We start from the raw sequence: 27479 nt of genomic DNA on the forward strand, positions 1-27479 counted from the left end.
AAGACTTTGCGTCACTTATTTCTTTACTTTGATCTCACTTACGTAGCCGCGAAAACAATTCCGAGAACTGACAAGACCTGACAACAACAGGAAGGTCGTCGGAAGAGTTGTTAACCCAATCAAGAGGTTAAATAGAAAGCCTACACAGTATTGTAGCAAGATTTTCTCTTGACTGTAACTCACGGTTATCCAGCACTTGTCTCAGTGAGCTCGAGAGTGACTGAGCATGTACTTTATTCAAATTCGCGAAACGTATAAAATGATCAAGTAATCAATTTTTCTACGAAAACTTGTGTAACTCGTGATCGCGTTACTCCTCGCGACGGACATTCAGGAACTTTGTCACGATATAAGTCATTTACGTTCAAATTGATTAGACAAACGCCGAAGGAGGAATGAGGATAGCTTGCATGATAAGCCCAGAGGCCGTCTGCGAAGGGGGACTATATTTACAGCATCTCATTCAAAATGACAGACTCCGAGCAGTCTCTCTTTTCCTCGAAAATGGAAAATGCATGGGGAAGAATGCAAACAAGTAAGCGTGAGAGCGTGACTGTGAGTCACGAAAAAGGAAACCGGATATTACATATTATAGGATTACAGAATCTCGAAAGCGAAAATGAAAGCGAAAATCGTTAACTCTAACATTTCCGCTTTCATCGCTTATTAATTTCCCCGTGATTTGAGGTGGGCAGTTCACTCTTCATAGCCAGAAAAAAAATTCTTTCATGGCGTCGTTTACTCTAGGGGGCCTATTTGTTTATGTCACGGAAACATTCACCGCTGGAGTGATTCAATCTTACGAGGGACAGGGATTGCTTGAAGATGCTCCGTTGATACAGCGCCAGGATCCCTTGGAAGATTTTAAAAGGTTCGACAACAGTGATACGATTTTTCAGGAGTACGATGCACCCCCGGGGGACCATAGCAAAATTGGCTGGAAAAGATCTCGACCGTCAAAATGGTGGATGTCGCTTTGGAAGGCCGTGAAAGATGTCTTCTGTATTCAAATTCTTGGAGGTTTGACTCTCGGTACGCTTGCTATATTCATTTTGGTTTTGGATTTCAATTCCGTCGATCTTTGCTACGATAAACAGTTACATGGACACTGGAACTCGCTCCCACGTAAGATTCAGGCCATCATTGTCAGCGCTGAAACCGTAGAAGCATATGTGGTGCAAATGTGGACATTTCTTCTTATAATCACAATGTTTGGCTGGCGCTTAGTAAAGAAACTCAATTTGTTGATCCTCAATCTACTGGGTGCATTTTTTGACACATGTTACAGACTTTACCTTCAAGTTTATGGAATATATGAGAGGCCCTGGATGTCTTTTCCTTTGAATGCTTTATTTCTAATCATAGTCATAATGAATTCTATACTTGTCGGAAGAGAAATTGCTAACAGCAGCGAAAATGAAAGACCCAGGAGACTCAAGAAGACGATCAAGGTTTCCGCGATACTCGCAGCCCAATTAGCCTTTGGAATTCCAATCGCCCTTGGTCTTGTTTATGGCATCATTCCATTGTATGGTCGTCAGAACGAAACTTACAGAGCAGTAATAGCTGGTGCACTGCCCCTCTTAACGGCTGTACCAAAGGTCATAGTACGTTTGACGGCGCAGAGAATCGATTTTCTTCACCCGGGCGACTCGCACGTGCTTTTAAGCGTTTTGTATAGCGCGTCCGCCATCGTTTTCCGTGTCATGCAAGCTGAGCTCACAAGTATTGAACTGTTTATAATACTCAGCCTCGTACACGGCGCTGTGGACTTGTTAGAGAGGTTAACTATTGTTGTGCGTGATTATTTGTGGTACATTATTTACAAGAAGTTTAAACGCGACGCGGACGCAGAGCCAATGTTGAGCGCTGATAAATTTCGCACTCCAAGAAGCATGCGCTTTATCGCCGACATGAGCATCCAGATGATTCTCGGAGAATCGACGGCTTTGGTTGCAGCGGTTGGCTTTATTCAGTTGTATAGCTTCATGTACAACAATCACGGTCTGTCCTTTTCCGACATGCATCCGGTTGCAGATTTCTTCATTCGCGTTTCCATCGCTCTTAGTATTGATTTCATTTTCAATTCGTTCTCGTTTTGGCTGCAAATGTCATATTTAAATATCGCTGTGGTACGGGTTTGGAAGAAGAAATGGAGGAAGCACATGGTTGTCGGTCTAATTCTGACCACTGTGACAATGTGTTACTTTACCACCCATTTGTTCGCTGTTGTAAAAGACAAACACAAATCAGGTGCTTCAGTACGTCATTTTAACTGTACGGGACCATTTTCTGAGTTCTAGTAAGTTGAGTAATATGACCGTCCTGTCAGTACACTTTGAGATGGAATTTTCTTCGAAAGAAGTCTAAGTTAAGCGTAATGTACAGCTGCATTACTAGAAACGACTGAAAGCCGCTGCATTTCTAGTAGCGACGAAGCCATTATTGTATTGCAGTGGAACCCGGTTAATACGGACAACAATTCAAAAGGACAACTGCAAAAGTGCCCGTATTATCCGGTGTCCATCACGGACACATGTTTCACGGATACAAAAGCTAAAGCATGTAAATAAATAAACAAAAATAATAATAATAAATTATAATTGTTAATGAGGAAGACAAATCAGTCCTAGCTGGTTTTGATGCGGATCCTCTATCCTGACCGAATTAAAATTTGAAAATGTTAGTTTTCCATGTGATTCAAAAATAACAACGATGTCTGATCTCTTATGAGCAACTGGCTAAGTTCAAACAGAAGAAATTTTATGTTCATTCAAGTATTCGAATGTCTCACATTAAAACCAGGACTTAAACGGTTATGGTTTTTCAAGTCAAAAATGTAATCATTCAAAGTAGTCCTTGATTTTCTTAAAATCGGACAAACATGTTTCAAGCAAGAACCCCTCTCACTAACCGTTTAGGTAAGAGGAAGGCATACAATTCGTTCATAGGGCAAACGTACACAGCGTAAAAGTAACTTTTAAACACAAGTGTTTGCGCTAAACTATTCAACGACGCTAGAGCAGAGCCTATAGATGCGAATCGACTAAGATAATGCAATACGGAACACCCATTGAGAAAGAACAAATATATGAAGAGTACTCAAAACGATATGTTAGAACCTTGACTAAAGCAAAAAATTTCATGTGCAGCTAAAAATGGGTTATTGACCAAGCTTGTTCGGTCAAGATGGCTGGACATTGACCAAGTTCTTTTTGTTTTTGCGTGTTTGTGGACTCGAGACAAAGTCGAGGCCCATGAACTCGTCAAAAAAAAAAAGCTAATAGAGAGATTAAGTATGACATTGACGGCAGACACCAAGCGGCAAAGATAACTTCTGATTTTGAGTTCTTTTCTTCTACTCCGTAAATAAAGCGCACAAAAATGGAATAACTTCTCCTATTATTAATTGCAAATACAAATAATTTCACTCAACTGTACACACAAATGAAGAGAGACGGCAAAAGTTTCATTTTTGCCGTTTGCCGTTTGCCGTAAACGTCATGCTCAACCTCTCTAATGTCCAGCCATCTTGACCGAACAAGCTTGGTCAATAAATGATTTATTATATGGCTTTCGGGGAAATTTTTCTTGCGGGACAGAGAGGGTGGTCTCGAGCGGGCAATATAGCGCCATCTTTCCCGCTAAGGCAACCAATCACAGAGCAGGATTTTGTTCACCTTGCAGCTCACGTGTTTCCCTTGGCCTCGACTTTCGACCAAATGTACGAAGTACTTTTACAGGTAAGAACATGTTCTGTTTAATTTAATTAGCTAAACAGAATGGTTTCGGAAAAAGACTGCACACTGAATTGACTTGGTGGAAAAAAAGCTGGGAACGAGCCAATATGTTCCACGCGCGCTGCGTCATAAGACACTCATTGTGACGTCACCTTTCACTTCGCTCTTTTCCGCGGAACGGTCAAGTTGTGCGTTCATTGTGAGAAGAAAAAAGTTTTGTTGTCAAGCATGGAGGTGATATTTCCGCTTTCGGCCTTGACATTTTTCTTGGTTTTAGCGTATCTTACGCACCCTCTGAAACGAGACGGTGAGTCTTTTCGTGTGTTTCATCTCTATTCTTGTTTTCTTTTTTCGTCGCACACTAAAAAAAAGATTTAACCCTACACACTAACAAAATGCATTTTTCTCTAAATGGATACTTAGGGTTTCTAAACAAATCAGGTAGTTTTTATTGGCTGATTGCAAAGAAGAAATTCACGGCAGCTTTTAAGAACAAAATGTTTGGTTCTTCACCGTTGGGAAAGTTGACAGACAAAACATGTTTCACTTTTTCGGAAAACACAAACAATCATGGTTGTCATGGAAATCTTCACTTGGTAACATTGCGCGAGCGTCGTTCGGTATTTTCTCTTTGAAGCGCGCGCTTAAACGGTTACATTTTTAATTTTACGAAATTTAAGTATGTATTAAACGAGACGAACAAACAAATGGATACATACTTAAATTTCGTTTTCCTTTATTTTGACTTGTTAAAAGGCTCCATCAAATGAATAAGTAGTTCCTTCGCTTTAACCGAAATTCATGAAGTTACAATTTATATAAATTGATCTTCGCAGAAACTCCACAATCTGTTGAGAAACTGGATTTCTTCTTCAAGGATTTTATCCATGGCACGACCATCACGGGAAGCTGGATTCATGAGGTGCGTAAGTTTGCAAAAAGCCAGCTCAAGGCCATATTGTATTGTTCTCTGTTTGTTTGGCCGGTTGTTGTTGTTGTTGTTGTTGTTGTTGTTGTTGTTGTACGGCGCGTTACGCTGTGCACCGATTTTTATTAAGCCGGACTCGCGATCGCTTGGTCCGTCCCCGCACCCCCCAGGTCCGTTCCCCAGACCCCAGGGCAAGACAATTTACTGTCAGGGTGCCTCTCTCCATCCAGGCCCCGGTTGTTCAAAAGATGGAAAACCCTATCTACCGGATAAATCAAACTATCCAGTGGATAGTGCGGGTTTTTTTTTTTAATTTTTTTTTTTTTTAATTTTTGTCAACGCATATCCACCGGATAGCGATTTATCCGGTGGATAGCGTTATCCAAGCTTTGAATAACTGGGACCAGGCGTATAAATGGGTACCGGCTAATGAACTATTATCCCATCCCTGAAGGAATACAAATAATCCTAATCGCTTTAATGCTACATAAACTGGAATGAACTCCACAAGATGGGACACGTTGGCCCGACGTAGAAGTCGCCTCTTCCTCATAAATTCCTCCAATTTTACTGTACAATGAGATGAGAGACCGTCATAATTATTATTATTATTATAATTACTATTATTATTAGTTATAATTATTATTATTAATCAGAGGTCGCTTAAAACTCGACGAAAAAAGAAAAGTCATTTGCAGTAACTTGCTATTTTACTTGGCACAGGATTACATCGTTAAGATGCAAATCAACTCCATCAGATTGGACATGAAATTGGTTTTCGAATTCACTGAGAACATGGGCTCGGCAGATAACAACAGCTCACCCAATGGTAACAGGACACCCAAATATGACAAGGTATCGAACATTTATCTTTACTACGTGAGGTAATACGTTCTCAGTAAAGAACTAAGTTCAGTTAAGTTCTCGGTTATATGTGTGTGCCGGAGAGCTCTTAAAATAACTTTCACACCTAGCACAATACACATATTGGTCTGTGTGAAAGACGGTTTTAGAAATTTCTTGTCAAATCTATTGTCAGATCCACAAGTTCAATGAATGCCCTAAATATCCCCGAAATGCCACATGTCTGGACTTCGAAACATTCAGACCCAGGACTCTCGGATTAATGGCGAGGGCATGGGACTTTTTGTGGACAATGATGGTTGAGGCACGGAACAAATGTTATGACATTACGGTAGCAGTGGCTACTAGGGTCTGGGATGGAGTAACATGTATGGCCGAGTGGATCTGGAATAAAGTTTCGTGGATGGCTGCAAGGGTCTGGAATGGAATTACATGGATGGCTAATAGGGTCTGGAATGGGGTTACATGGCTGGCTGATGGGATCTGGAAAGGAGTAACATGGCTGACTGAGTGGACCTGGAATGGAGCTACTTGGTTGACCAAGTGGACCTGGAATGGAGTTACTTGGCTGACCAAGTGGACCTGGAATGGAGTTACTTGGGTGGCCGAGTGGACCTGGTATAGAGTTACATGGCTGACCGAGTGGAACTGGAATGAAGTTACTTGGCTGGCCGAGATGATCTGGAATAGACTTACATGGATTGGAAGATTGTTTCTTCCTGGCAACTATGTAACTGATGGTGCTGTCAAGTTCTATTATGGATATTTAGACAGTAAGTGAAGAATCCACTTGATCGCTGTGATAATAAATTCGATTGATTCAGTTTTGAGTGAGAAGTGAAGCATCACCCGAATATTAATTCTCCAGTGAATTACTGACCCCTTTCTGTTTCTTTCTATACGGTTCTTTTAGTCAACATCAGGTCGTTTATTTTCTGCTTGAGTGAAAAAAAAAAAAGAGAAAAACCTGAAAAGTGTAGAAAAGTAGGTGATAGACTGCTAGAGATTATTAAAAGGCGTTGATGTTTTCGCCACTAAAGGCCGCCAGTTTTCTTGGACCTTGGTATTGTCAAAACTTAACAATGAAGTGTGGTTAATTGGTAGAAACTTAGAATTGGTTTGGTTTGGTTTCTTCTGGCTTGCCCTGTTTAGTCATCTGGTTCTCACGTTTTCTCCAACAGGCCATGTGAATCACATTGAGGCTCGCATTGCTGCCTCCACTTGGCAAGATGTCTTCTACATGATGTCCGCTGTTTTTGTCGTGAATTTTGCTCTCCTTGCCATTTACTTGTTGTTTGCGTGCTCAGTGAACTTCATTCGACGACTATGGTGAGTTGTAAGACGGAAGTCCCGTTGAGCAGTGTAGTCTTCGTTCCCAGTCTACTCTCGTTATCGATAGCGTGACGTTTGAGTTCTCCTTCGTCACTCACCACAGACCTCAAACGTACACTCTATATCTGAAGGTCGCAGGTGATTTTCAAGGGGATTTTGAGCTAATTAGCTGCATGTCGCTACCTTGTGACACAGCAATCGGGCTCTAAGGACAGCAGACAGGTCAGAGACTTGCACACGCCAGGAAAACGTGCCACACCGGGTCAATAACAGCAAACGCAAATAATGCAATGAACCAATCGTCGATTGAAGAGAAAGAAAACTTCAGTCAATCATCAGCGGGGGAAACATGTTTGGACCAGAAGGGTTTGCATTTGACTGGATTTTGATTGACTACTCCAAACGACTTAAAGGAGCTATATCACAGTTTGCGCATCTTGAAAGTTCAGCCTAAATTTTTCAATTAAGTTCGTCGTTTGTAATCCGTGTTAATCTTCTCCATCCTTGACCATCCGTGTTCCTTTATGGTTTATTATGATCTCTCTGGTGTTTTTCTATCTTAGTAAATTGTTATTTTCAGGTTTTCGTTACTGAACATGTACTTCTGTACCTGGCAAAAATAACTCAAAATACCGTGACTGAGCTACTTTAAGTAGGTATTCATCGCTCGTGTGCTGTAATCTGATTGGTCAGTTTTGCTTAAGTGACCCCGGACACCGTAGCCGCAATTAACACATGTTTGCTTCGATCAGTTGTTAATATTGATAATTGCAAACCCACAGTTATCAAGAGTTACCCACCTTATGAAAACTAACTCATTTACTGGTTTTCGTCTTGCAGGCAAGCTCGCAAAGACAGGGTAACTGCGGCCAATTTACCCCTTGCTCCAAAGAAACCAATTTGGCGGCCAAGGCCGAAGAAAAAGCGCAGAAAGAGTAAGAATAGCTGGTAGCACGGCGCATTACATTATTGACTTTTTTCGTCTGAAAAAAAAAGAAAAACTTTCTGAATTGTTCTGTTAATATAACAATAACGTCAAAGTTCTCTGAAGAAAACGAAATAAACAAAGTTATGGAAAACCAGCAGATTTTTGCTTGGATTTTGACCGTTTAGGCTGGTAGTTCAGGCGGCTGGGGAGAAATAATAACCCCGATTTCACGTCGGTGTCCCCCCTTCCCTTAGGAAGCCTCTGTGGAGGAGAGAGTCAATGTTCTATGCAAAAGTTTTTCTAACATTTTCTTCCGACAAAGCTAAACAGCACGAGAACTTTAGACCAGCATGTAAAAAGTGTGTTAGTGATGATGACCTCTCAGAACCTTGAGAAGGGTCCAGTGCAGTTAAAAAGACGCATTTTAGTTTGCGAAGTCTTCTTTTCTCTTACGACACCGAACAAATAAGGGGTAAAATAACACAATGTCACAGAAGTTAAAATAAAACCTACAAGCATGTGCTTCCTCCATTTCTTCTTCCAAACCCGTACCACAGCGATATTTAAATATGACATTTGCAGCCAAAACGAGAACGAATTAAAAACGAAATCAATGCTAAGAGCGATGGAAACGCGAATAAAAAAGTCGGCAATCAAATGCATGTCGGAAAAGGACAGACTGTTGTTGTTGTACATGAAACCATACAGCTGGATGGCGCCAACCGCTGCTATCAAAGCCGTTGATTCTCCGAGAATCATCTGGATGCTCATGTCGGCAATAAATCGCATGCTTCGTGGAGTGCGAAATTTATCAGCGCTCAACATTGCCTCTGCGTCCGCGTTGCGTTTAAGCTTCCTGTAAATGAAGTACCACAAATAATCTCGAACAACAATGGTTAGCCTCTCTAACAAGTCCACAGCGCCATGCACAAAGCTCAGAAAAATGAACAAACGAAGACTTGAGAGCTCAGCTTGCATGACACGGAAAACGATAGCGGATGCGGTGTACAGAGCGTTTAAAAGCACGTGAGAGTCACCAGGGTGAATGAAATCGATTCTCTGGGCCGTCAAACGCACTATGACCTTTGGTATAGCCGTGACGAGAGGAAGAGCACCAGCTATGACTGCTCTGAATGTTTCGTTCTGCACACGGCCATACAATGGAATCAGGCCATAAACAAGACCAAACGAAATCGGAATCCCGAAAGCAAATTGAGCTGCGAGTATCGCAGAAACCTTGATAGTCTTCTTGACTTTCATGGATCTTTCAGTTTCGCTGTTGTTGGCAATTTCTCTTCCGACAAGTATAGAATTCATTAGGGTTATGATGAGAAATAAAGCATTTAAAGGAAAAGACATCCAAGGCTTCTGGTATATTCCAAAAACTTGAAGGTAAAGTCTGTAACACGTGCCAAAAAATGCACCCAGTAGATTGAGAGTCAACAAATTGAGTTTCTTCACTAAGGGCCAATCAAACATTGTGATTACAACAAGAAATGACCACATTTGGCATACATATGCTTCTGCAGTGTCGGCGCTGACAATGATGGCTTGAATCGTAGGCGGAAGCGAGTTCCAATGTCCGTGAAACTTCCTATCGTAGCAAAGATCGACGGAATTGAAATCCAAAACCAAAATGAATATGGCAAGCGTGCCGAGAGTCAAACCACCAAGAATTTGAATACAGAAGACATCTTTCACGGCCTTCCAAAGCGACATCCACCATTTTGGCGGTCGAGATTTTTTCCAGCCCATTTTGCTGTCGTCCCCTGGAGGTGCATCGTACTCCTGAAAAATCGTATCATTGTCGTCGAACTTTCTAAAAGACTCCAGAGGATCCTGTCCTTGTATCAACGGGGCATCTTCAAGAAATCCTTGTCCCTGGTAAGATTGGATTACTCCGGCGGTGAATGTTTCCGTGAGATAAGCAAATAGGCCCTCTAGAGTAAACGAAGCCATGAATTATCAAAACAATGAACTACAAATCTCTAAAAGAAACGATACAGGAAAGGTTTTAGTTGAGTTCGATCTTTCTGGCGCTTTCGAACCTACAGTAATGCGATCTGCTTCTTTCCTTGGCCAGCGGTTTTGACAGGTGTAGTTAGGTGTGTTACGTATGGGTTACTGACCAAGCTTGTTCGGTCAAGATGGCTGGATATTGGCCTCGTTCTTTTATTGCGAGTTTATGGACCGAGACTCCGTCCAACATGGCGGCCGGAAATTAACAGAAACATCTGTCACTGAGTTTTGCAACAAAAGCGCGAATTTATCCCTCGAGGAACTCTAAAACATTAAAATAATATTTTTTCTAAGACATGAACTGTTCAGATAGCCAAGTTCCCCAAAATAAGTCACTTTTTTAACCATCATGACAGCTCTCTAGGCCGTCATGTAAATGCCGCGTCACGCAGAAGCTTAGAAATTCAAGCGTAGTCTATCACAAAACCAAGTACCCATTCGGAGCGAAAATTTGTATGAATATTAGTTTTCAGCTGCTCTTATACATCATTTAAGTAAAATCTCAGGAAGATCAATAGTTTTGTAGTTCGAATTTTAGTGACGTCATGTGAAAACCAGCTATATCCAGCCATCTTGACCGAACAAGCTTGGTCAATAAAGGATTTCTTGTATGGCTTTCGGGAAAATTTTTCTTGCGGGACACGGCGGGTAGTCCCGAGCGGGCAAGATAGCTCCATCTTGCCCGCTCGGGTAGCCAATCACAGCGCAGAATTTGATTCATCTTGCCCGCTCACGGAGCTATCCATATAATAATAACTAGCTCGTTACTGGTTGTGTTACTTGTGTGATGGTTTATCTACTCGATCACGCCATGGGCAGTCACTGTTTATTTTGTCACACTGGAACATTCAGATAAGTCCCCGTCCACCACTGAAAACGCAGCTTTATTTCTACGGTTGATGTAGGCCTACCGTCCACACCAATCTGTCACGAAAAAGGAGCGTTTCGATAACGCTCGAAGAGTGGAATAACAAACAAAGACCAACAAAAGGGAAGCTCTTCTGTTTGACTAAAACAACTCCTAAATCGGCAAGAGCTGTACTAGGAGGTAGAAAATTATAAATTAAGTTATATTGTAAATTACAATCATCAATAGTACTAGATACAACATGAATATGAAATACTAAAAAAAAGAACTTAACTATTTGCATTATCCATGATGGCACCACTATAAGGTGGCCGAGAGTGGCCATCAAAAGTAACAAACATTGAAAATCGAAAGTCGATTTTAAAGGTTAAAATTCCTATTTAAAATTGTTAATTCGCAAAGGAAATTCGATTTCAAAATTTAAGATTCAATTGCTGGGGTTGATTTTACAAAGTCGAACTGACTTCAAATTCGGGCTAGACAACAGTGCAGGTTCGAAAACATAGTTCTCAATTCTCAATTTCCACTTTGACCACCCCTGGCCCCTTTTTCCACGAGGTGGAAGGCTCGTGCGGTAAAAAGCCTAGTCATTTGGTCGCAAATGCACTTGAACATTTAAGTTATCAAATAAGATTGGGTTCAAATGAATTTCTTGAATGCGGAGCAGCGATCAGCTTTGAATTCTTCGTTATCTGAACCGCCTACTCACTGAAGTCTGACTGACCCTAATCATAGCACGAAGTGACGCAGAAACAACAAAATTAGACAAAATCGATTTGTTTGACAAGATGACATCATGTGCTCCTGGTTTAACCATCTGCCTAAGCACGTCATTCACGAGTCATACTGATTAGGATAAAGTGCTATCAAAATTCCTCGAGGCTGTCTAATAGTTCATTATAATCCGTTAGCCGATCTTGGCCCATAAACGGAAACCTGATGACCACAAATATTACAGTATTCTGAAAGCAGAGAATTGTCAACTACAACTTTTTCGTCTAGACCGCTTATTCCCCGAGTTTTAAAGCGGAAGTTCACTCTTTTCATAAGTTGAGAATTATAATATTAATATTAATCTAGACAAGATACCCAGGCGACTAGGCGGAAGGTCAGAGTTTATTTTCGCCATTTTTGTCCGAATCAAGCAACTTAACAGTGAATGTCATAAGACTGACAGCAATCATGATTGCAAGCCAATAAAACTCCGCTGCATGCAATAAAATACTGCCTCATGCCTAGTAAGTGTTTATCCCAGAATAGGAATTTGCCCACATCACTATCCTTCCACATCAAGATCAAAAACACAGCACTAGATACTACTGTTCGCGTTTTCTATTTGCTATTGGCTGCAAGTATTTGTAACTATGGACGCGTTCTGTCAATGCGGGAATTTTGCTTATTTCACGGAAACATTCACCGCAGGAGTGATTCAGTCTTATCAGGGTCAGGGAACTCTTGAAGAAGCTCCGTTGATACAAGGCCAGGATCCTTTAGAGGTTTTTCAAAAGTTTGACATCGATGATACGATTTTTCAGGAGTACGATGCACCCTCGGGGGACGACAGCAAAATGGGTTGGAAAAGATCTCGACCACCAAAATAATGAATGTCGCTTTCGGCTTTGGAAAGACGTGAAAGATGTCTTCTGCATAAAAATCTTTGAGGTTCAGTTGACTCTCGGCTCGCTTGGTATTTTCATTTTGGTTTTGGATTTCCAAGCCCATGATATTTGCTATGATAGAGAGTCTAATCCCCATTGGAGACATCAGAACTCGCTCCCGCATAAAATGGCAGACACCACAGAATTATTTGTGGTGAAAATGTTGCCATTTCTTCTCATAATCACAATGTTTGGCTGGCGCTTAGTAAAGAAACTCAATTCGTTGATCGTCAATCTACTGGGTGCATTTTTAGACATTCTTTACCTTCAAGTGTATGGACTACACTGACTACACGAGAAGCGCTGGATGCCTAATGAATGTCCTAATGAATTCTATACTTGTCGGAAGAGAAGTTGTTAATAACATCGAAACTGAGAGATTTAGGGAAGTCAAGAAGGCTACCAAGGTTTCTGCGACTCTCTCAGCTCAACTTGCCTTCGGGATACCGATCTCCTTTGTTTTCATGTCTTGCGTCGTTCCATTGTATAGTCGTCAGAACGAAACATTCAGAGCAGTAATCTAACGCCTAACCTTCGTGACTTACTAGTTACAGCTACACTCTCTTCTAATTCTTCCAATCCCCAACTTCCTTCTGGTTCTTTCCGTTGTGGCAAAAACTGTACTTGTCCCTACATTTCTCACGGACTTACTACATATACCTTCTTTTCTACCGGAGAAACGCGCCCCATAAAATCTAACCTGACCTGTGACACTAAAAAACCTCAAACCTCAGCGCCGTACCATAGATAACCCTAACAACAAATCTAAACCTACTACAGCCGCAGAACATTTCCTGTCCTCTCCTAACCACACTGCTAACGACACGCGATTAGTCCCCATCGAAAAAATCTTTTCGAACCGAGACTCTATCCGTAAGGCCAGGGAAGCTTTTTTAATTCAAAAAGGCAGAACAATTGATCCTGATGGTCTGAACATCGTGATGATATTTTATTTTACCGTATGCTTATCTTTAATTTACACTGTCAATTAGTTTTACGTATTTCCGGTATTACGAAAATATGCTACAAAAAAAACCGTCTCAATGTAAAATTCTCATTGTACCTGAAGAAGTCTAGTTTGGCCAGCAGAAATACAGTACACCTTCAAAAAATCATCCTACGTTGTGCCGGTTTCTGCTTTTGTACTCTGAAATAGGGTCAGTTTTATTGTTGGTCGGGTTACAAATAGAGTGTAAGGAAAATCGCAGATTTTGGTCTTAAATAGGGGTAAGTTTTGGAAAGTGGGCCGCACGCCCCCACCCAATTTTTCTGAGAGTACCCCCGGGCTGAAATCTTAGTTTTTCAATTAAATTGTTGACAATTTCTCGACTCTCAGTCAAAATTTCAACCCATTCCTCAGCTATCAGTGACTTTTTCAGATCCCAGATCTCAGCTATAAGTTAATAGCCGACAGCAGGAGCTTGACTGCAGGTTCAATTCTCAGCCAGTAAATCTTCCCCACTTCTCCCACCCTCGGCCACGCGCTTGGGCCATTCGATCTCCGCGACTCAAAAAAAAAAAAAAACGTGAAGCTGTGTAGTATGTATATATTTATAAAAACGTAGGTCAAAACCTTCGGACTAGTTCCTTTATTTTTTAATACATTTCATTCACGTTTTTCCATTCAACTTGCTTTCCTATGAACGCTGCTTTTGAACGTCATCGCGACGCCTGTTAGAAACACAAGCTCTAAATGGCCTCTTAGTTTTGGATATGGATAAGGAAACAAAGAGTAGCATTGATATTTCAACAAAGGAATTAGTTTCTAAAGGAGCTGTTGTACTGCGGTGAGGGACACTTTGCTGTTTATCAACTTGAACTGGATAGGCCACTTTGCTATGACGAAGGGCTGATGCTCAAAACGTCAGCTTCACAAATTTTCTACGGCAGTTAACTTACCTTTATCCACTTGAAGGCGACGATAAAATGGCTAAGTGACTGACATTTCAAATTGGGTTTGAGTAATTGTTGCTCTGTTTGCTATGTTTTATCGAAGAAATTATTTTCAAAGAAGCACCGATAAGCGGCGCTTTTTCGAGATACGCTGTGTCCGAGAAAGATTGGGAATGAGTTCCGCGTTCCCGCCTCGCGAAGATCGAATGTTGAATAGTGCACAAGTGCATAATTTTCACCGATCTGCAATGCCATCATGCGTGCTTCTATCGTGTTTCTCTGTATTTTAGTTGCATTGCTAGCTATAGTTTTTAACAGAATATACCAGAGATTGTTCAACGTGTTCGTTCCAGACGATTTCCCGAAAAATTCAACATGGCAGTTCAGGATCGTAGGATTTAGCTTCGGCCTGACCAAAGACTTGGTAAGTTGATCGAAAAATCAAGCGTGATGTGTTGCTGAACAAGAACATTTTCAGGCAGTGGAACAGTTAAGTCTCTTTAAAAATACAATACTGAGATGTCTTTCCCGACGCAGGATGGTGACTGAAACTGAAATATACGAAATAATACTAAAGTTGCTTGAAACTTTAAAATAAGCTTAAGCTCAAGCTTATTAAGCTTAAATGCACGACAATGAGTTGAGATTTAACGTATTTTAACTTGAAATCTGGTATCATTGGGTTGAGTTGTAATCCAAACACGTTGGGTTGCCCGAAGTTCGTATTAATTTATCCAGGGTAGTTGTAGGGAGGGGTGGGTGCGGATAAAACGTTGCTATTCAATCACTGAATATTTAGAATAGTGATAGAACCCAGGAAAATGTTTAGTTTATATCCTGGGTCTATAGATATCGAGGGTAGTTGTTGGAAAGGAGAGGCTGTGGAGGAAACATTGCCATTTTGTCAATTTCTAAAGATTCTTGAATATCAGCTTTTATAATCCATTAAATATTTTTGCTCGTGCACAATTGGTCTAAACGCATCATGTAACTGAATATTCTCCAACTAAAACTGGGCAAAATCCAAGTAATATTCCCCAATTTTCAAAACAGCGCTATTGTGAAAAATATTTGAAGGATACTAAATACAATAGCCTCCATTTGGCGTGAAAATATGCTCGGATATTCGTCCTTGGACATTACCGTATCTGTTCCTCAAAGCTCACAATTTCCTAAGAGAAAACTGTTTGCTTCTCAGAACAGATAATGTCTGGGGACAAATATCTTAGCATATTGTTGTGCCAAATGGAGACTACTGTTTATATATAATCTATCAAATATTTTCTTTGTGCGCTTGTGATTGTGCAGTTCCAGAAAATATCCATACTCCCCCAACAGAAGGGATTGGAATTTCCTGGGGAGTGGGGGATTCTTGAAGACCAAAACATTTAAAGAAATGTATGAAGTTTAACTGGAATTTCCAGAAGGGTAGGGAAGTCTTAGAAAAAATCCCTTCCATGGGGAAGCTATGGGTATTTTCTGGAACTGCACATTGGTCTAAAGGCATCACATGACTGAACATGCCTCGGCTAAAACTGGGGAATATCCAAGTGATATTCTCCACTTTTAAAAAATATTTGAAGGATACTAACCACAATTACCCCCATCTGACTTTAAAATATGCTTGGCTATATGAAGCTCACAGTTTTCCAAGAGCGTGGCTCGAGGAAAACTGTTTGCCTCTCGAAACAGATAATGTCCAAAGACAAATATCTGAGCATATTTTCTTGTCAAATGGAGGCTATGTAGTAAGACCGTTGATTAAAAAGGAGGCAGGTGTAATAGAGCTTTTATGTTACGTAATTTGGATTTAAACAAAATTATTAAAAACTGGATCATTGGGTAATGCAATTAAAGAGTTTTCAATGGCTACACCATCATGGTCAAGTGAAACCCCACCTTATGGCCACCCTGTTAATACAGCCTCCTCGTTATTACGGTCATTTTATTCTGGCTTGAACGAAAGCTCAGTCAGTCATTTTTTTTTATTTAAAGAACCCATTTAAGACAACCACCTGGTTAATATGGCCAGATTTTTGTGGCCTGTTGGCAGTCAGATTAATGAGGTTCCACTGTATATGATCTATTATACCATGCTCTACAAATATAGTAAGCTTATGTAAATAGGAGAGAATTTTTATTTTTATTTTATTTCAGTTTTCTGTATTTTGGGGGCATATTAAAAAAAAAAAACAATTCAATTCAAACTCGCACTTGTTGAATATGAGATCATTTTGGCTAACTCATATCCAACACATGCTCATGGAATAATTGGTACCCTTAAAACTGTCATAAGTAGTATACTTCATATTGATAAGCAAGCATGATTGTATCAGGATTGCATGATTCATTAAACAATTCCTTTATTCCCCCCTCAGGCTTACCTAGGCTCTCTTGTTGGACTGGGCGATAGTTATTACTCAAACATGGCTTCCTTGTTCGCATTCACAAGCGGAATATTCAAGAACAACAGTTACTACAATGTTTTAGAAATCAATGACACAGAAATATTTGGAGTGAGTGTGAGGATATACAAACCTGTGATTAAAACAAACAAGTCTGCAAAAAACATAGCTAATGAAGAAGGGTTGCTGCCAGGAGTAATTTATTTTCATGGCGGTGGGTGGACGGTAGGTACTTTAGGTGAGTCATGAGATAAGATAAGATAAGAACTTCGGTGTCAAGCATTTTTATCTGTAAAGAAAATGACACCCTAATAGCCCATTTCCGAGTGCCTAATAAGCCTCTCTATCAAAGTGAGGACTGGTGCACAATCATTCATATGGAAATGAGTTTAATTTGCATGTGAATGAAATCTCATTTTCATATGAAAGGATGGGTACCAAGACTCGCTTTGAGAAAGAGGCTATTTAAGGTTATTTGGAAATGGCCTATTGGGAGCATTAATTCTAGACTAAGAAAGCAGGAAAAGAATCTAAAAAAAAGCTTAACACTAACTGTTGCTCTTAGAACACTGTTTTGTCTCAAAACATGTTGAGCAATCCCCTGAGCTTTGTCTTGTGAAAATTTTTTCAAGTGACTCAACATTTTGGAATGAACATGAGGACTTTCTTGCTGGAGCAGAGGTATATAATTATCTAACTCAGTGCAGTAACTTTACAATGCTGTTTTCCTCCCTGAACATCGTTATCACTGGATTTCTTGTGTTTTTTCATTTAATTTGCACAGTGCCTCCCTCCATTGAGAAGTAAGGTGGATTGTGAGGGCAACCAGACATAGGAGGGAGGGGGAGGAGCAACCCTACAAAGGTTAGGGTCACATCCAGGGGGAATTGCAATACTCCTTATTGCATGCTGAGGAAACCAGATTTAAATATCCTCAATGGTGATTACAATCTTACTGTCATCCCTTTGGCTCCTCTGTGTAGTAAATATAAGAGATCCACAGTTTTCCTCGTCTCGATCCTGGGCTTTAAGTGTCATTTCATTTTATCATGACTCTCTTTGCTGTTCAAAAGTTCTTGTTCAGCTGACCTCCTCTGTGGTTTTTTGGCCTTCCTGTTTTCTTTGGACTCCCTACCTTCCTTCATTTTAAGTTCTCTTTTGTACCTGCAGATGGATATGATGATTTTTGCCGCAGACTTGCTGTCTCAGCTCAAGTCGTTGTTGTGAGTGCAGAGTAAGAACCTGTCAACCTTTTTTTTTTAAACAAATTGTTTAGGTTAATATAGACATATTTCACAATGCAACATTTAATTTTCAGCCATGAGAACTGCATGCTCAGAACTGGAGAATCCATGAATCCATACTGTAGTGTGCTTTGAAATATTGGACTACAGATGCTTAAAATTAATTAAAAGTAAGAAAAAAAAATGTTAATTTTTATGATCAGTCCTGAGCAACAATAACAACAAGTTCTTGAACAAGGTCTTAAAGATGATTTCCAGTCCGCACTGCACACGAGAGTTTGTTAATATGTTAATATGTTTGTTAGGTGTTTCATGTAAGACATCACAAAATGTAAGCATTTTGCAACTACTTACATGAAGTAAATTCAAAGTTTCATGTCAACCGCCATTATGGATGCAAAGCGTTATGCTTCATTCTTTCTAATATCACTTGGTGAATCAACTTCGCAGCTGTAAAAATCAATGAAGCTGTTGGAAAAAGAATTTAAAAGGCCTCAAAGATAAGGTATGTAGTTGGTAACGAATAGCATTGATTCGCATTCCGTCGAGTAAGACTTACAATGTTTATAAATGTTAGGGTGCTGAGACTGTGCAGTATACGGACTGGAAATCATCTTTAAGGTTTTACTGTATACTTAACAATTGTACACTATTTCATATTAAGGCTAATTTGTTAAATTGAACTTTCCAGCAACTTTCTTTCATCGTGAAAATCAATTGTATACCAGAAGTCAACATCAAACTGAGTCTTCCACCTACCATAAATTATACTTCAGAAGTATCCAAACATGCAGAGTCAATTAAACTACCCATGACATCAACTCAGTGCGGCATAATGCAACACAACATGTAATCAAATCTTGATGAGTTCCTTGTTGCATTTCTCTGACTAACAAAGTACCTATTCTCTCAGTTACAGGCAAGCTCCTTATTACATTTACCCAACACAGTTCAATGACTGTTACAATGTCGCAGTGGGACTCCTCAATACTGGCACAAACTATGGTGTTGACGTCAAACGTGTGATATTGGTTGGCGACAGTGCTGGTGGCAACCTGGCTGCAGCAGTTTCTCATTATCTTGCAATGATCTCTGAGAAGCACTGTAGGCGGAATTTTCTTAGAGCTCAGGTATGCAGTTGAACTATGTACAAAAAACTGCCTAATCCAAAATAGAAGCTGTTGTCACTGACTGCCTTTCATTTCTTGTTCAGTTAGTAATGAGAATTAAGTGTTACATCTCTTAGTTGATGTTTTCACTGTTTGTTTCTGATCAAGAAAGAGCATTTGACAACATAATTATGTTTGAAAAAAGTTCATGAACAGAGAAGTGAGTGAAATTCAATTGAGAGTAATGAGACAGCCATGTCCACGGGGTGGGTACTCCCAGAAAAATTGGGTGGGGGTGTGTGGCCGCTCCCCAAAACCCTTACCCTATTCATGACCAAAATCTGCAATTTTCCCTGCCCTGTTTATGGCCTGACCAAAAATTTGATACCCTATTTATGACCTGACCCTTTTATTAGCAACATATTACCAGTAATGCTGTAAATCTACAATTGGGTTTCATATGGGACCATCCCATGATAGAATGTGTACAAACTTAGCAAATGAGGCAAGTTGTTCTTAATAATTTGTTAGTCTAAGTTTTCATTTCATTACTAAGCACAATTTTATATGACAGCCTTAGATTGGAGTCACCAGCACTCCACTGGTAAGTTCAAGTAACATAGCCAAGATGCTGCTGGTGTTAAGCTGCAGATTGCCAATATGGTAAAGAATGTACCTGTAATAATGTGGAAATTTATGACGCAACATTATTTTGTTTTTCTTCTTGCAGATTCTTATCTATGCTCCTTTCCAGTTCTTGGACTTCAATTTGCCCTCATACAAGATGAATGCAGCAAATGAAATCCTTTCTCAAGAAGATCATGTCAACTTTGTCTCTTTGTACCTAAATGGTTCTACAGACCTCACAGAAATTCTTTTATCTGGCAATCATTCACAACATCTGCAAGGATCACAGTTCATGTCATATCTTCACAAGTCATCGGACAGTCTCATGCATGAAGACCCACCAACAGAACTGACCTCTCTTGCATTAGAGGCACTGACACATTTCAAAGCATCCCCTCTAATGGCAAAGGACTTCAGGGGTATACCACCAACATTTGTTATTACTGCTGAATTTGATGTTTTGAGAGATGAAGGTTTCCTTTATGCAGAGCGGTTATGGAGTGCAAAGATTAAGGTCAAACACAAGAACTACAGGTCATTTCATGGCTTTGTAACATTGGCAACTGAAGGAGGACCAGCTATGACTGATGAAGGAGATGAAGCTTTTGCTAACATAGTAGAGTACATAAAAGACATGACAAACAGTTAGTGCTACGAAAAACAAATGTCTCACACACAATCCACATCTCCCATACATGTCATCATCTGATTTTGTCGCTTCAGAAGGTGCATAAGGCTGTCACATTGCAGGGGTGTCATTAAGGGTTGGGTACCGTGGCAAATTAAGGGTCAGGTACCCTGGCTGACTGAGGCAATTTTTCCTGCCTGGTTTGACCAACCAGGGGAAATTTTTCAGTTCAAAAAGTTTTGCCCGCCTGCGAAAGCCAGTTGTCCCCATGCTGGAAATGTTAATGAAACCCCTGTGTTGATGGCCCAACACTCGCTGCTCCTTGCCAGCACTTTGGCCATTTTCAACCTCATTCACCCAGCTTTGTTCCTGATCCTTTCTCAGCAGTCCTACTTGAACTGGTCCTGGGTTTCCCTTGTCCACCTCATTTGCGTCAAACAGTCATTCTCACCTTCTTTTCTAACTACTAGTTGGCTTAGCCAGTTCCACCGTCTATGTTGTATCATTCTCTTAATTTGCATAAGACATGCACTTGGTGCTTAATGTTAGTTCTTGAAGAGACAAAGTGATTAGGATAGCTGAAAAAATTCACAGTAGCATTCAATTTTTATATTTTATCAACATTGCAAATGTACTACTTAATAAGATAGTTTTAACATCAGTTTAGAGACGTACATGTTGCCAGATCAACACACTCAAGGGGTAAGTTTTTTAAACTACACCCGTTTACAAGTCAAAAAATTGTAATCTTGATGTTTCTTGTACAGCTGTGAATACTGTTGAACATACCTTTTTAGTACAGTGTACAAAATAATCACCTTGTTCAGTAATTTAATTGGAACTCAGTTCTTAATTGTTCATTGTAAGGTATTTTTATTTATACAGAATACAATGTATTATAGTAGGATTCTGTCAACAGCTTTTAATTGTTTTTGAAAGAAGCCCTTTTTAATCAAAGGATAGTAGACAATAAAGCCAGCTGAGTCAAAACAGAACACTCAGTAGACCATACTCACTGTCATCCTGGATTGAGGGGAGGACAACAAACTTTTTTAAGATAACTGGACATAGGTTAAAATGGTTTTTTAATTTTGTATATAGAGAAAAATAGTGTGAAATCAATTAGTACAACCAAAACCCAGGAAGGTAGTTACAATTTTTATTCATGTCTAGCCTGATTTTATCAGAAGATCATTTAAGAGGCGATGCAATCGAACAATATGAAAACTATTTAGACCTGAATGAGCAAGGATACAATAAATTAAAAAAGAAAAGGCTATGTGCAGACTATTTTTGTTTCCTTCTACTATTTATAGTAACCTATGTGAGTTACATTATAGATCTATTACAAGGTCATTACTGCCTAACAATAATTTCATTTAAATATCAAAATCATGAATGGCTGTAATAAAAATTCTGTTAAAACTAAGTTTGGTGGAGAAATCATAAATCTGGGCATTACTTTACATTGTGTCATTTTTTAAAACTAATTGGTTGAAAACACTTCGAATAACAGGTTTTTTGACAAAATTTTCTTAATTAATGTTTGCTCACTACTGTTGCTAAAATATTCCATTGCAGAATTATATATAGTTTTGCCACTGAATTCATCCCAAACTATAGAAAAATTACTGTCAGGGTCGTGTGAGCTTACAAATTGTGGGAGGCACAGTGGCCTTATGGTCAGAGCGCATCATGATGTGGCATTTATTTGAATAATAAACTCAAAGAGCAAATGCAGTAATAATCAAGTTTGAGCAAGCCTAAAAAAATTATTTTCCTTGGTTGTAACAATGTTTTAATATCAGTACATTCGAAGCTCAAAGGAATATAAAATATAGGGAAATAATATAGGGTTGTTTTCATAAGGTTGCCATGGTATATATTAAAGTAAAGGCTTGTGTGTATACCTTGAAAATACAAGTGACTTGTAGGATATTCCATGGTATACCACCCAAAAGTATGTATATAGTGATCTGTCAGGTGGTGCTGTAAGTTAAAATAACATGGAAAAGTGCTGGAATGAAAAATTCCTTAATTGGAGACTTAACAAATGATGATTGCTGACAAAATAATTGTGGGACTCGGAAAACATTACAAAACTCATACAACATCTACAGGTATATTTGTAAAGCCCTAGAATAAGTTACGTGTACTTCAGTTCTGATAGGAGATAAGTTCTGTGAGAGTTAAGTGTTGTTCCAAATAACAAAGGGTAAAGGCTGGGACAGATCTGGGGGGTGTAGAACAATCATATAATAGGATTGTTTTTGCTATTTTGTATAAGCACCCCATACTGTATGTATGGAAACCAAATATAACAGTCCATTCAAGAATATTAAAAGTAGGAGTTATTTCGACTGGTGGTTTGGTTGAACCCCCTAAAATTATTTTAAAAAATGAGACATTATATTACACACTGAGGGGACCTCTGAATGCCAGAATCCCATTTCTGAGGACCTCAATTCTAGATGTGGCCAGGCTCCCCTGCAGTGGACCACCTTTGACAGTCTATCTTAATCCTCTACTCTAAAATCCTGTATCCACCCCAGAAAGACTTTATCTTCGGATCTCGAGTCCAATAAAATCTGATCCTAATTTTAATCAGTCTTAAACACTGTTCTGTACAATATTCAATTATATTTATCAATCAACAGATATAAATTACTTCATGGAAAATGCAAGCATATTCATGAATATTCTGGTACAACCCTACAGCATTTTGTCAAATGGTGCACACTTGGGAAACCCACTCAGCTGCTAGATTAGCTAAAAATGACTAAGACAACAGTTTTACTTTATGTTTTGAATGGAGTGTTTTGCAAAGCTTTTCAAATGCTAGGTCATTGGTGATGCTAACTGGAAAGGACTCATTTCTTTTAAGATGCTTAAAAAAATGGCCACCTTACCTTACAATGACAGTGCAGACACTTTGAAAAGATAAACTCGCTTTTGTTTTCGTTGCAGTGTTTTTGTTTTGCTGTTCTGAAATAAACGAGTCAATGGAGCTGTCGAAAGACACAAATATTAAACTTGTTTCTGCCAAGACAATATTTCAAGAAACAAAACAATATCTTCTATTTTGTGTTTTTGTTCTCCATGCTTTCAACTAGTTCTCTACTAAGTTCCATAAGCAACAAATCCCCTCCAACTTATTACAGAAGTAAAAGAACTTTCAACTTTATAAAGAGCCCCAAGAGCAGAATTGTATGATTTTGCAAACAATTTGAAAAGTGAAATGCTGCTTGGCTGCCAGTGAACCTTGAATCAGAATATCCTTGTTATGGTTTACACTTAAAAAAAAAAAAGATAAATGGCTCCTGACTGGACCTATTATTTTCTCCACTTGTGAAAAAGGTGATATGTGCCATTTGATTGGCTTTTGCTTACTTGTTAATGAAAACACAAGCAGGGGAGCTTTTACACACAAAAAATTAAAGCCATGATCAACTGTTAATTCTTGATTATGGCTTTTGAACAACCTGACCCTAAAGTGTTTAATCTATGTACCTTTAGACTTTTTGGTGGCTTTGTTTTCAGGAGGGCTTACTTATGGGTGGGCTTATTATCTGACTTTATAGCTTCAGAAATATGAAAAATTTGATGGACATGTAAGAAAAAATAAAACATGTTCTACCATCATTGCATTCACTTCAAAGTCAGTGAAATAAAGCAATGGCATAAAAGGGAGAAAAAAAGAAATTTTGTTCTTTTACTCAGGGTCCGAAATTAACTTTTTCAGGCAGGTGCCAACTGGCAACTGAATTTTTTTTTAGTCACCAAATGGAAAAATGTGGTCGTGTGTTTCTGCCATACGCCCATGGTGTGGCTGACAGTTGAAAGCGCTGAAAACATGGCAGCACTAAATTTTGATTACAGTGCGTGGAATCTTACCTTCATTTTTGACCTAAGTTATTTTGTTTGGAAGTTAAAAACTTCGCAGAGACAAGGGGTAAGTTTCTTGCTTGAAACCAAACACAAAGTTTTTCCATTTAAAATGAAATCAATTCCTTGAACACCAGTTCAAGAGGCTAAAAGTTAGTTGCCTAGTGGTGACTAGTCTCAAAATTCTGGTTGCCAACACTCAATTTTCGGTTGCATTGGTGACCAGCTGGTCACAATTTCGGACCCTGTTACTGTTCCATGGGCTTATGTTCATGAGAGCTTAAAATTAATTGCACCTAAGGTTTGGGTAAGACTTGGAAGTTTATGGTATGTGATACAATGTAGTGCATGCAGATCTAGGAAATGTTTACTCTAACAGACATGAACCATATGTTTATATATTCAATCACATATAATGCTTCCTGTGAATTACTTGGCTAAGCTGGATGACTGCTCGCCATATAACAAAAAGCAGTGAATGTTCACTGGTCCATACCATACCTTACCCCTGTTGCATTAATTCTAGCTAATATTAACCATTTAACTGCCAATTTTTAATCGTTAAATCAGTTGTTTGGCTGCCATGATGTAAAATGAGCCTTAGTTTTGCTGAAAAAGCTATTTCTTTTTCCCAAAAAGATAAATTTCCCGAAGATTAAGTGTAAAAATTTACAAAATTTTAATTTGGCGTGTGCACATAAACCCAATTTAAACTTTTTTTTTGTGATTGCCTGTTCTGAATTTTTTTCTTGCCCCTTTCCTTTCCTTTTTCTCAGCCCTTTTACTCTCACTACCTTTTGTGTATTCTTTCTGGCGTAAAAAGTTAGGTATTAATTATGGGCAAAGCCTGGAAATGAGACCTTGATCAATTATAGATATAATGATCCATTTTAAGACCATTATTGCAAAATGTGGTCGATACATAATAATACATAAGGATAAGATACATAAGGGAGATTCATAGTAAATGAAAGTTCATTGATCTATAGCTCATCCTGTATAGACCACTCGACAACCTTTGCTAACTCTTCTTTGTGTTCTCCTTCATATTTACCAGTAGAGTTTCTGATAAACTCAACCACTAAACATCCTGGTAAGCCATTACTTAAATCGAGCAGAGAATGGGTTTTCAGTATGTCATACAGTTTTAACGTCAGATGAGGTTGGGGATTAACAACGCTGGTTTGCAATGATTTCCGTATTTTTTCAACAGCATCAATCTCTTTCAATGTAAGAACCTCTTTGAATGGCTTCTGTGTTACAATACCAACCACCTTTAACTGACCGTTGTTGATCCAACTCATTACTGGACCACCTGAATTGCCAGAGTTGAGTGGGCAATTTAAAGACATCACTGACGAGCTTATTTTAGATACGTCACCAGTCACAAAAAGAGCTGTATCTCCCGCATAGCCCATGGGATAGCCAAAAGAAAATATTGGCATGTCTGGTAACAATGACTGGTTGGACAAATGCAATGGACGAATTCCACTTCGCTCTAAATTAAGATCTGGACAATAAAGTAAAGCCAAATCATTACCCGCATCTTGGTATACGACCTTACAAGGTAATTCACCAATTAGTGCATTGGAAATACGGATTTGATGACCCTCCGCCTCATTATAGGTTTTGAGTACATGCGCACTGGTAACTATAAAATGGTTATGAAGAATAAACCCTGAACCTATGCCAATGTTGAAATAATTACTTGCAGTGGCACCCTCACTGCCCAACTCAGTCTGTCCACGTTCAACAACAAGTCGCTTACTTTCCTGCGTTTCCTCTTGAGTATCTTTGCTTCTGTCACAAGACTGGTAAACCTTTACTGCTATATCTTTCGTTTCATGTCTCTTTGTAGGAAATATGTCTCTACTGTCTCCAAAGGTAGCCTCAGTCTGGGAATATTCACGTAGAATTTTATCTTTCCCACCATCTATAAGCGCAAGGTCTGTCAACTCCTGCCAACATCGCGGAGATGCCATCACTTTGCAAAATCCGGTTCTCGGTACTAATACCATCTTAGGAAACGTGCCAGTCACATTGGCAATACATCCAGTTTGAAACTGTCTTTCTTCTGCATCGAGTACCACACTTGCGAATGCAACAGCTGTCGGTGAATGGACTATCTTACTTTCCAACGCATCGTCCATCAGGCCCTCGTAAACGGCCGATATCGAGGGCTGCGAAAGATTACTTAATATACAGACCTTTACACAAGCATTCAGAGCCTCTCTTCCATCATCGCCCAACAGATCAACGCTAATCATGGTCTGATGTTAACTGTTTGTCTGATGATGTTTCAGTGGTGCTTAACATGTACAAGAAAACATTCACAACCCAGGGATGTCCGATCGCTGAACCAAATCCAAGGAATCCAAGGATGATGGGGGTGTTTCTACCTCACGGGCGTAGATTGAGGGTGACTTCCTCTCGGGTTCCTAAACGAAGAAACACTATGTCAACTAAATATGACTTAACATTTTAAGTCTTGTAACTATTTTATGACGAAAAAGAACGACCTAATTTCACACTCACTGGGAGTCGAACTCGGGCCACTGTGCCCTTCCTTACCACTGTACCACCGTGCTGCCAGCTGCCGGAAAGGTTAAAATTTAAACTATATATAATGAACAGTAATATAAATTAATATAGAGTTACCCTAACATACAAATGAAAGCTAACCGCAAGCAAAATGGAGTGACATTAACCGCAAGCAAAATGGAGTGGCACTAACCGCAAGCAAAATGGAGTGACGCTAACCGCAAGAAAATGGAAAAATATAACGCCCGGCGGAGTATGGGGTTTGGACGCCTGGATGTTGCTTATACAAGCTAGACGTGTTAATAAACCGCTGTACATGTTTACCTTGCCTGCTTGCGGTTAGCACGGTTAGGTTTGCTTGCGGTTAATGTCACTCCATTTTGCTTGGGAAAAATTAACGCCCGGGCGGAGTGTGGGGGTATTCAGCGGACACACTTTTATGTAAAAATACGTTGTGTAAGTGATCCCATAAAATTAAAGGACATTTCACTTGCACATACGTAACAAGACATACTTTTCCCGCGTAAAATGTAAATATGGCGGACAAAGTGGACGAGGAATATCTCCGTCTGCATTTGCATGATTAGAGAAAGGAAAATGGCTATGTCTTTGGTTTTTTCGAGGGTGATCTTAAAGAATTTCTCGAAGAATATATGTCTTCGAATTCAAGCTGCTTTGTTCTTTCAGATCGCCATAGTAAGGAATCTTACTTGCAGAAGGAATGCGAATTTATGCAAGATTTACTGAGATGATGACGGAGAAGACTGGGTGGGCTGCGACGGGTGCGCCCAACATTTCCATGCGAACTGC

At 39.5% G+C, this 27479-nt stretch overlaps 5 protein-coding genes and 1 pseudogene across 9 annotated transcripts; 4 read left to right on the forward strand and 2 right to left on the reverse strand.

The window, feature by feature from the left end:
• Positions 1-61: 61 nt before the first annotated feature.
• Positions 62-2817, forward strand: LOC110044204 (uncharacterized). The gene has a single exon (XM_020749711.2). The coding sequence runs from the start codon at positions 729-731 to the stop codon at positions 2301-2303; it is 1575 nt and encodes a 524-aa protein (XP_020605370.2). The 5' UTR covers positions 62-728; the 3' UTR covers positions 2304-2817.
• A 680-nt stretch (positions 2818-3497) lies between these two features.
• Positions 3498-7816, forward strand: LOC149108776 (uncharacterized). Its single transcript, XM_089293828.1, has 6 exons — positions 3498-4047; positions 4577-4662; positions 5392-5523; positions 5708-6305; positions 6714-6861; positions 7705-7816. Exons 1-6 carry the CDS (start codon positions 3969-3971, stop codon positions 7814-7816), a joined length of 1155 nt encoding a protein of 384 aa, XP_089149954.1. The 5' UTR covers positions 3498-3968.
• A 117-nt stretch (positions 7817-7933) lies between these two features.
• Positions 7934-9859, reverse strand: LOC110068633 (uncharacterized). Its single transcript, XM_089293304.1, has one exon. It carries the CDS (start codon positions 9749-9751, stop codon positions 8174-8176), a length of 1578 nt encoding a protein of 525 aa, XP_089149430.1. The 5' UTR covers positions 9752-9859; the 3' UTR covers positions 7934-8173.
• Positions 9860-10185: 326 nt separating this feature from the next.
• Positions 10186-12865, forward strand: LOC149108777 (uncharacterized; annotated as a pseudogene).
• A 1565-nt stretch (positions 12866-14430) lies between these two features.
• LOC110044229 (deacylase AADAC-like) lies at positions 14431-21522 on the forward strand. The gene is made up of 5 exons (XM_089293321.1): positions 14431-14654; positions 16609-16873; positions 17806-17869; positions 18793-19009; positions 19719-21522. The coding sequence occupies exons 1-5, from the start codon at positions 14487-14489 to the stop codon at positions 20262-20264; spliced, it is 1260 nt and encodes a 419-aa protein (XP_089149447.1). The 5' UTR covers positions 14431-14486; the 3' UTR covers positions 20265-21522.
• Positions 21389-27109, reverse strand: LOC110044218 (uncharacterized). 5 transcript variants are annotated; one of them, XM_089293318.1, is made up of 3 exons: positions 26837-26987; positions 26664-26721; positions 21389-26566 (listed from the first exon to the last, which is right to left on the reverse strand). In XM_089293318.1, exon 3 carries the CDS (start codon positions 26393-26395, stop codon positions 25112-25114), a length of 1284 nt encoding a protein of 427 aa, XP_089149444.1. In that variant the 5' UTR covers positions 26396-26566; positions 26664-26721; positions 26837-26987; the 3' UTR covers positions 21389-25111. The 5 variants fall into 5 exon arrangements, with proteins under 5 accessions (XP_089149444.1, XP_089149446.1, XP_089149445.1 ...); XM_089293320.1 differs by lacking the exons at positions 26664-26721; positions 26837-26987 and adding an exon at positions 26994-27109; XM_089293319.1 differs by lacking the exon at positions 26664-26721 and having other exon boundaries at positions 26863-26987.
• Positions 27110-27479: the final 370 nt, after the last annotated feature.

Source organism: Orbicella faveolata, unplaced genomic scaffold (assembly GCF_042242905.1).
Source record: "Orbicella faveolata isolate gen_17 unplaced genomic scaffold, um_ofav_v1 contig_25, whole genome shotgun sequence".
Taxonomy (NCBI): Eukaryota; Metazoa; Cnidaria; class Anthozoa; order Scleractinia; family Merulinidae; genus Orbicella; species Orbicella faveolata.

Bases quoted from the DNA above. Each gene is read 5' to 3' on its own strand.
- LOC110044218 (XM_089293320.1), bottom strand. From the start codon at position 26,395: ATGATTAGCGTTGATCTGTTGGGCGATGATGGAAGAGAGGCTCTGAAT.
- LOC110068633 (XM_089293304.1), bottom strand. From the start codon at position 9,751: ATGGCTTCGTTTACTCTAGAGGGCCTATTTGCTTATCTCACGGAAACA.
- LOC149108776 (XM_089293828.1), top strand. From the start codon at position 3,969: ATGGAGGTGATATTTCCGCTTTCGGCCTTGACATTTTTCTTGGTTTTA. The intron at 4,048-4,576 runs GTGAGTCTTTTC...TGATCTTCGCAG, and splicing joins GCACCCTCTGAAACGAGACG to AAACTCCACAATCTGTTGAG. The intron at 6,862-7,704 runs GTGAGTTGTAAG...TTCGTCTTGCAG, and splicing joins AACTTCATTCGACGACTATG to GCAAGCTCGCAAAGACAGGG.
- LOC110044229 (XM_089293321.1), top strand. From the start codon at position 14,487: ATGCGTGCTTCTATCGTGTTTCTCTGTATTTTAGTTGCATTGCTAGCT. The intron at 14,655-16,608 runs GTAAGTTGATCG...TTCCCCCCTCAG, and splicing joins TCGGCCTGACCAAAGACTTG to GCTTACCTAGGCTCTCTTGT. The intron at 16,874-17,805 runs GTGAGTCATGAG...TTGTACCTGCAG, and splicing joins GTGGACGGTAGGTACTTTAG to ATGGATATGATGATTTTTGC.
- LOC110044204 (XM_020749711.2), top strand. From the start codon at position 729: ATGGCGTCGTTTACTCTAGGGGGCCTATTTGTTTATGTCACGGAAACA.